The following is a 9,011-nucleotide window of genomic DNA, read 5'->3' as shown; positions in this document are numbered from 1 at the left end:
GCCTTGAGGCGCTTGGCGCGTTTCGATTTGGCCACATCGACAAGCTGAATCATTGCAATGAGTAGCGATTGCGTGTGTTCGCGGCGTATACTGCTCTTCGGAAAGTATAAATTGCCTTGAAATTCACTACAATGAAGGTATGTAAAATCAGCCTCCTTAGTTGTGTCCGTATGATCATTGGAAAATGGAGGTCAATAATATGACTCAGATGTGTAATATAACAAATCGATACGGAACAATATTATCACTTTCCTTTCATACGTAAAAAAGGGTTCTGAATGCACTCGAAGCAGAATGTTAAAGCCAATAGCTTTTTTGGGCCATTTTCGGCTGTTTTCGGGGTCGCTGGTACATCGGTGGTAGGTCGGATTATAGCGATGGAAGGCGACGAAACGCGCTGAGGGGAATGGTGCGTGCTCCCGCCAAGCCAGTTGCGAAGAGGGAAAAGCTAACACTTCTTAAGATGGAGTGTATGCTAGCCAAACATAACGGAAGGTGTAAGCCAGGGCGACAAAATATTTTAGTAAGGTGGTGTTAGAAGATGCAGTTAGAATTTGCTTTATCGAACATAAAATTCAGGCATACGAGTGCAATAAATAATACACCAAATTGTAGAGGAAATGTGAGCATATTTTACGGATTTTTATTCGGAGCTTTCAGAAGGTTTCAACAAAAGTTCGGTCACCTTTAGAGGTTGCAGCAAAAAAGGCTGGAATCACACTGATCGGAGTGCCACTCATGCCATCACCGAGGCATCTGTGGGTAAAGTCATGCAGCTGGAACAGTATATTATATACAAGATTAAGGAATGTGATAATTACAATGAGCGAGTGTTCCTGAACATATTTACATATAATGTTGGGTATGCACCTGAATGAGTGTAGAAGTAGTGGGATAGTACAATCAGTGAGTGTTCTTGAAATTATTTACATCTGGCAATATTGAGAGTGAACCACCCTTACGGGCTGCGGTTCGATTCTGGGAAATTCCCTGGGACATAATGTGACACTGGAAGCCTATGCCCGCAGGCGTAGCACACCCCTGACAACACCGAGCGCCAGGCAGGGGGCACCTTCCCCAACGCGCAATTGGCACGTTCCCGTTGGGTATGCGTCGGTGGGAATCGAACCAACCACCTCCCGTAGCCGTGGCGGACGCTCAAACCACTAGGCCACGGCTTCGGTGGAAACGTGTTGTCGCAGGCACTATTTCCCCTACCACATTTCTCTGGTGATTTCATTTCAGTAATACAAATCATCTTTTCATTCGGTTACAGTAAATACAATTGATAAGCGATGCTATTGCAGCGAAGGTGCATCCAGACCCTGACTGTTTTTATCATCACCAGATGAGATATCAGGCATTGCACACTGATAACGCTGTGGGGTGAGTCGAAGCTTGCGGCAAGCAGACGCATTCTCAGATGTGAGTTTTTATTTTGGATAGGCATGGAAGCTGCACGGCCGCCATTATCTGCAAATGTCACTATCTGATCGGCTGCTGGCAGGATACTTTTATTCTGAGTTTCTTCAGGGAAATGCAATTATTGAAAATGCGCTCCTCTTACTTATTTTCATTATGAGGTACCGTTACGTGGCGCTGACTAATTTTTCGAAGTGAACTGTTTTTCTCGTTCCTGGCAGCTTTATGCAGTATTAGAGCCTTAAAAAAAGAACCAGTGCAATATAGTAAGAAAATTTGGTACATTTGTGGAGTGCTACGATTGCACCAATCTTAGATAGTTGATCGCTGTTGAAATATTCCGTGAATATGTCACTAGTAGGCCACTTTCATCAGCGTCATTTTAATGTTGTGTAGCGCTTCATTCAGCGCCCGTTGTAGAAAATTCTCGCCATTGTTTGTGGTGCGACAAGCTACGGCTTATGCAGCAATTAGCGCTAGGCCATATTATACGTATGGTGTCTGAGAAGCTAGTATGTCGCCGCTTTTATGCTGTCGTCCTGGGACGACACCATTTCCATGCTTATATAACGCTCGCTTCACTTTCGGGCGGTGTCGGTATAATTGTTTGCAGCAAACATTTATTTTAAAAGAAGTATACGTAATTGAAGTATTACTGCATAAGATACCTGCTTTGATGCAAATTTTCATATATCTTAATGCTACGTTTGTCTTCTAATCAAGACAAATAACTTCTGGCATCAGTCTTAAGTTATGAAAGAAAACGCACATATGGCGGCTAGGTGAAATTGATATTGCGGTTGTAAATACGCGGCCAAGTGAACGAGAAGAGGGAACCTGGGCGCTTGTACTGTGTAGGCAGTCGCCGGTGAAGCTATCGGTTATATTTTACTGCTGCTGGACGAGCTCAGTCAGGAGACATATTTGAGTATATTTGGCTATTATTAGTCCTAGTATTCAACGTGTGCCGTTTTCCATTGTTGGCTCAATTAATACATTCTGTGGTGAAAAACGAACTGTTCCAAAAAAACTTGCGCTTGGCCGCGCAGAGCTTGAGACACAGCGAAGCTGGCTGATCGATTGCGTCACAACCTAAGAGATACCTGGCATAACGAAGCTCAACACAGGCGTAGTCGCTACCAAGTTCAACGTAGATACATCCAAGTTCAAGCTCGACATAGCTAAGTTCAGCCTAGCTAATACCAGGAGACACAATAGAACGGCCAGCTTCGTTGTGTCAGAAGCTTTGCGCGGCCTAGTGCAAGCTTTGCCTCCGCATTACGACGACAGAAGAGTAGTGAAATTGCACGCAGGTATGATAAGAGGCCACGCAGCCAGTTGTGGAAGATGACGACGAACATGGGAACAGTGGCACAAGCCTGATTCATGGCCAATCCCCCGTAGTGGAATGTGCTATTTCTATAGGAACCAAACCAAACCAAACGAGCGCGAGTACGAGCTCTAACCGACGGGCGGCAGCGAGCCAGCTGCGGAAGACAACCACGTTCGAGCCAATGCTGATGATGATGACTTCGTGAAAGGCGCACATTTTACGACTGGCTTAAAAAGCTTCACCGTAAAACAAGACACACCAAGTGGCAATCTGGCTGCCAACCACACTGATAAATGATACCACTACATCGTGTACTCACCGCAGCTCATTTGAAACTCCGTAATCGGACAGAATTCTGGTTGCAGCTTTGTTGCAATGGCCCTCCATGAAGCCACCCCGTCCAATGAGGATTTGCGTGTCGTAGATTATCCCTTATAGCCTTTATTTGGGGCTACGTAGCGTTTATGCCCCCTTGAAACATCCATTCTGGAGGATCGCTCGTATAAATGGGTACGCGCCCATTCGCAGTGCCCATGTTGGGTGTTCGGTCAACTACCGAGTAGCACATACCCAGCGACTCAAGCCCTTGTGTCTGTGGGTGTTGACGCCGACTCCTGGACGCCGAGCTTTAGTTCTTGGGTGTCTTCTTGGGAGTGACCGGTTTCTTGGCCGCCGGCTTCTTGGGTTTCTTGGGCAGCGACACCTTCTCCTCGGCCATTGGCTTCTTTGCTGGTTCGGCCTTCTTGGCCGCCCCCTTCTTGAGAGACTTCGTCGTGGACTTCTTGTAAGTATACCTGGTGCTTGCGGACTTCTCGGCTGCATTCTTGTCTCCGTTGGCCTTCTTCACACCTCTAGCATTGTGCTTTTAGCGAGCATCTATTAGACGCACGTTCCTGCGGTGAACGTTGGCGTCGGTTGCGTAACCGAGCGACCAAGCACAGCGAAAGATGAAAGCTAACGGCAACCTCAGCGGGAGATGAAAGTCGCGAGGCGGAAAGCGCAGAGGAGTGTGCAGCGGTACCATGAGGCGTAAAGCGGAGGAGGGTATGGTGAAGACGTGGTAACAAAAGTGTAGCGCGGCGACGATGGCTAAGAGATGGCGCCGGAGTACCGCGTATCGTCTGGGAGGTCTGTCAGCGGCGGCGGCTGCTTTGAATCGCACCCACGCGTCACCCACACGCTAGCTCTCGCGATATTCAGGTTAGCAACGCAGTCGCACCACACTTGGATCCGTTCGCAACGTGCCGCACGACATTGATTGTCCGTGCCGGCCAATATATCGCGAAAGGAACACAAGTACAGAGCAGCGCTCAAATTTCGTATTAGGGAGTATCGTAATCGCCACTGAATTTTTTTTCTTCTCACCACAGAGTTGCCTGCAGCCAGCTTGAACGAACCAACGCAACCTTGCTCTTGGTCTTTTGGATAAATTCTTGATGTCCTTCTTGATGGCCTGCAGACGTGGAGTAAGAAAAATATAGGAGAGAGCATACCGCAACGCGATTGTCGCCAGCTGTGGAGGCACAATACGTGATGAAAGCGCCCGAATACGGAGGACACGTCAGAGCGTGCGGTAGGTTTTAGTACTCCCGGGTGATTATTTTTTTTGAATGCCCAATCGAAACAATTTGAAACTCTTGAAATAAGCAAAAACAAAACCAAGAAAAGAAACAAAACATGCAACAATCTTTTTCCGTCTTGCATGTGAGTAGCTGCTGGCCGATCGCGTACTGAATAAAAACTACGAGTAACCGCACGTCTCGGCAAATCGTGAGATTCCGTGATAGCGACGCAAGAGGTCACGTGTTGGGCTACCACTGTTGGATACACGATGCGTTCGCTTGCCTCTGCGTGACGTAATGCTCCCTCCTCTGTTTTTCTTCCCGCATGCCAGCAGCGACGACCCTCTGCGCTCCCTCAGCTCGCCAATGGACGCGTTCACCATGCACGACACCTTGGGGTGGCTGGCCGTGGTGTGAGGCTTGTTGCCTGCTCGGCATTACAGCAGCCAGTGGCTGGAGCTAGCACATAACTTGGGTCACTGGTAAGAAAAAGTTAGAAGAATGCTAGTCGCATTCCTTGTGAATATTGCTATTGCAAATTGCAAATAAAGCTTCAGAGTACTAGAAGTTACAGTTTGAGTGATATGTGAACAAACACTAGGAAGAAATTGGAAGCAATATTTTTTGTAACTTGTTTGGGAAGTAACTAGAGTATGTAATGCAGTCTTGTACAAACGGTTCAGGGACAGATACCGCATTTTCTTAAGTTTAGGCTGGTTACCCGGATGATCTCGTTTTCCTCTCGCAACGATGCCCGGATAACTGCTCTGACTTTTGGCTCAAGGTCACTTGAAGGTCACCTACAACGGGAGCTAAAAGTATTGTATGCTTAAAACAGAACGTGTTAACACGCACCGCAAAGCGGCCATTTCATCCCGTCTGCCGCAATCCGGGCAGCCATAGAGTTTCATGCAATAAACACTAGGGGGAAGTCTGGCGATACCCATACAAAAAATTTTTGTAGAATGTCTAATAAAGTGTATAGACATTTGTCTATGAAGTCAACAGACTTTTTGTAGACATTTCTTTAGACTAGTCTCAGATAGTCTATGGACTTATGCCCCTACACTTTTTCAAGACTAGTCTACAAAATGTCTGAGTCTATAGACTGACTATAGACGGTCTAGACATCAATGAAAATTCACTTTTGTAGACAAATGTCTGCAGAATGTCTATAGACAAAACTCTATAGGCTTATTTAGTTCTACTTTTGTATACGTAAGTCTATAAAATATCTAGAAATGCTATAGACTGTCTATGGACAATTCCTATAGACCAGTCCATAGACAGTCTATGGACTTATGGCCGCACACTTTTTGTAGACTAGTCTACAAAATGTCTGATTCTATAGACTGACTATAGGCAGTCTATAGATCAATGAAAATTCACTTTCGTAGACAAATGTCTGCAGAGTGTCTATAGACAAAAGTCTATAGGCTTATATAGTTTTACTTTTGTAGACATAAGTCTATGAAATGTCTATAGACTATAAACTATTCCTATAGACCAGTCTATAGTATGTCTATGGACTTATGGCCTTACACTTTTTGTAGAATGTTGTACAGTCTGCCTACAGAGAGTTACTGTAGATCAGTCTATAGCTAATTTATAGACTTCAGCCTTACAATTTTACAGGGTGTCCCAGCTAACTTAAATTTAGTGAAGCTGTTCAATGAAAAATTATATTAATAAAAGACGGTGCAATAAGATTCGATTTTAACACCTATGGCGTGCATTCGGCCTTGAATTCAGAGGTCTGACCTGTAGGTCTTTTTATGATCATATATATTGCATCGTGTTGTTTTGTAACCTTTCATTTTCATTGATCAGCTTGGCTAAAATTACTGTCACACCATATATACTAGATAATACACCACATTTTGCCAACTATGTTTCGGCAGGCAATGTTATTCTATAAACGCTCGCTGCTGGGGTTTGCTAATAAGCAGTTTATTGGAAATGTCCATAAAAATTTATTGTATCCAGTATGCATATGGGAACATACATAGGGAACTGTACATAAAAGCATGCATGCAGATGGAAGCAGTCAAAAATCTAAAATGTATGCAGCCGTGAATCATTATGTAAAGCAGCATGAGAATTTTTGTAATTGCACATTGAAGAAAGTTTAGTCGCATGCAATGCATTCGCTTGAATGAAATATGCTATCTACAAGTTAGTTAAAATTTTTGTTTACATATGGCGGCAACAAAATTTTGAACGTATACTATGCATGTGCACCTGTTGCTTCCCATCTGCATTTATGCATTCATGTTAATGGATTAATAATGATCCTGAACCAGCTGCACTCTCATATGTTGCAGAAACAAATATTTCAAGCAATTCCACTAGTCCAGATTCATGCAGTGCAAAAAAGAGAACAAGTGCACCGATATTCAAATAACTGTTTTTATTGAACGATATAATACATTATTTTAATAAAATACATGTCTTATGCTATCATCAAAAGAGAATATTTACATAGTTACAGCTGCTTCTCCTTTGCAAGCATGGTTGCCAGGCTGGCCTTGACCTTCGTGTCAGCCGTTCCGAAGGTGCTGCAGGTGCATGCTGCAAATATGTAGATACAACAATGTGAGGGGAAAATAACAAATGTGTATTCTTTGTACGTTCATTAAGCAGCTTAACATATTCGCTCAAACCACTTAAGTCCATCCTTAATACGGTTTAACTATGGCTAATGGCTGCTTGTCAATACAAAACAATACTATCGCATAATGTTTCACTCTACCGTATGATGAACAATTAAACTGTTACAATTGCTGCTGGCGCCAGCAACAGTATGTTGCATTTTATGACAAGGCCATATGACGCATTAATGTACTTAATTAACCCAAATGATCTCTATATAATTGCTGAAACTAGGCTACCCAGTTGGACTGTTTACATTTTTGGCTGGTAATTAAATTTTTATTTATTTCATTTATTTCGTGATACTGTCAATCCCATCAGGGATTTTTACAGGAGTGGGTTACAAGGGTTTGTATACATTGTGGAACAGGCATTCACATAAGTATACAATAGGGTAACTACACAGAATATGGTAAAGGTAACGAACCTATGATAACACCAGTGAGTAGGGTAAAATGACAACACATAACTTATTTCAGTTACATACTATGTACTGCAAAAAAAGAAAAGGAAAAGCACATGAGATATAAGAATTATATCATCCACAATATCACATCCCAGATTTCCAATTTAATTGGTAAGTAAAACAATGATAAATACAGTAATGATAGAATCACGTACTCGTTGCTGACAGCAAAATTTGGCCAGCAAGTTCAACAAATTTTTCAACGGTAGGCTGTGCGACCACCGTCGGTGCTAAAGCATTCCAGTCACGAATAGCTCGCGGGAAGAACGAATAACTAAATGTATTGTTAGTGCAGAAATATTCTTGGAGTCTAAGGTGATGCTTATGACGGGTTTCTCTAGACGTATTGTATGAAAGGTAGGTGTCAGGATCCACTTTAACCTTATTATGCAGGATGAGATACAAAAATTTGAGTCGGTACAGCATCGCACGACTGGTTAGTGTATGAAGGCCGATCTCGGACAGCATTTGCGTAGGCGAGTCGATGCATCTGTATCTATTACAGATAAAACGCGCCGCTTTTCGCTGGACAGCCTCAAGCGTAGCTATTCGATTTTGCGCGAACGGAAACCACGCCACACTCGCATATTCTAAGATAGGACGTATGAACGTCACATAGGCCAAGAGCTTGGCTTCCTTCGTAGAGTATCGCAAAGCCCGCTTTAGAAACATTAGCTTTCGCATCGCTTTGCTTACCATGTGCTCTACATGAGCCGGCCACCCTAGATCTGATGATATGACGACGCCCAAGTATTTATACTGAGTGACAGTGTTAAGGATGATACTATCATAGCCGTACGGAAAACTAAGTTTGGATTTATTTTTTGTTACCGACATTGAAACTGTTTTATCAAAGTTGATGACCATTTGCCAGTTCTCACACCATTGGTCTATCAAAGCAAAATCCTTGTTAAGACTAATTTGATCTTGTCGGCTTAATACTTTTCTATACAACACGCAGTCATCTGCAAATAACCTAATCTTGGATTCCACCTGACTAGTTATGTCGTTTATGAACAGAAGGAACAGCATAGGGGCCAGAACGGCACCCTAGGGTACACGAGAAACGACTGGCATAACTTCAGAAGTGTAGGCGCGTAACTGGACAAACTGGCGACGATCAGATAAGTAACAGTTAATCCAACGAAAAATTGGCCCATCTCCTAGTATAAGTTTAAGCTTTAAAAGCAGTTTAGCATGGCAAACACGGCCAAAGGCCTTAGAGAAGTCAAGGTAAATTACATCTATTTGTATTTGGTCGTTAATTGCTTTGGCGAAATCGTGTAGGATCTCAACAAGTTGGGTAACTGTAGACCGACCAGTCCTGAAGCCATGCTGGTAGGGATGGAGAATATATTTGCCTCAACGAACTCTGTAACGGATTTTAAAATAATATGTTCCAAGATTTTGCAGCAAGTACATGAGAGAGAAATAGGCCTATAATTTGATTGACAAGAGGTATCACCCGATTTATGGACTGGCACTATTTTTGCAATCTTCCATTCTGCCGGAAGGCATCGTTCAGAGATAGATTTATTGTACACAAGGCACAAGTATTTGCTTACAGGCTCGGCAT

The 9,011-nt window shown here is 43.3% G+C and overlaps 1 protein-coding gene across 1 annotated transcript; it reads right to left on the bottom strand.

Moving 5' to 3' along the window:
* Nucleotides 1-3,383: 3,383 nt before the first annotated feature.
* Nucleotides 3,384-4,755, bottom strand: LOC119448994 (histone H1-gamma, late-like). The gene is made up of 2 exons (XM_037712194.1): nt 4,601-4,755; nt 3,384-3,606 (listed from the first exon to the last, which is right to left on the bottom strand). Exons 1-2 carry the CDS (start codon nt 4,753-4,755, stop codon nt 3,384-3,386), a joined length of 378 nt encoding a protein of 125 aa, XP_037568122.1.
* Between the last annotated feature and the right edge of the window lie 4,256 nt (nt 4,756-9,011).

Source organism: Dermacentor silvarum, chromosome 4 (genome assembly GCF_013339745.2).
Source record: "Dermacentor silvarum isolate Dsil-2018 chromosome 4, BIME_Dsil_1.4, whole genome shotgun sequence".
Classification (NCBI taxonomy): domain Eukaryota; kingdom Metazoa; phylum Arthropoda; class Arachnida; order Ixodida; family Ixodidae; genus Dermacentor; species Dermacentor silvarum.
This window is presented reverse-complemented; position numbering and strand designations above follow the sequence as displayed.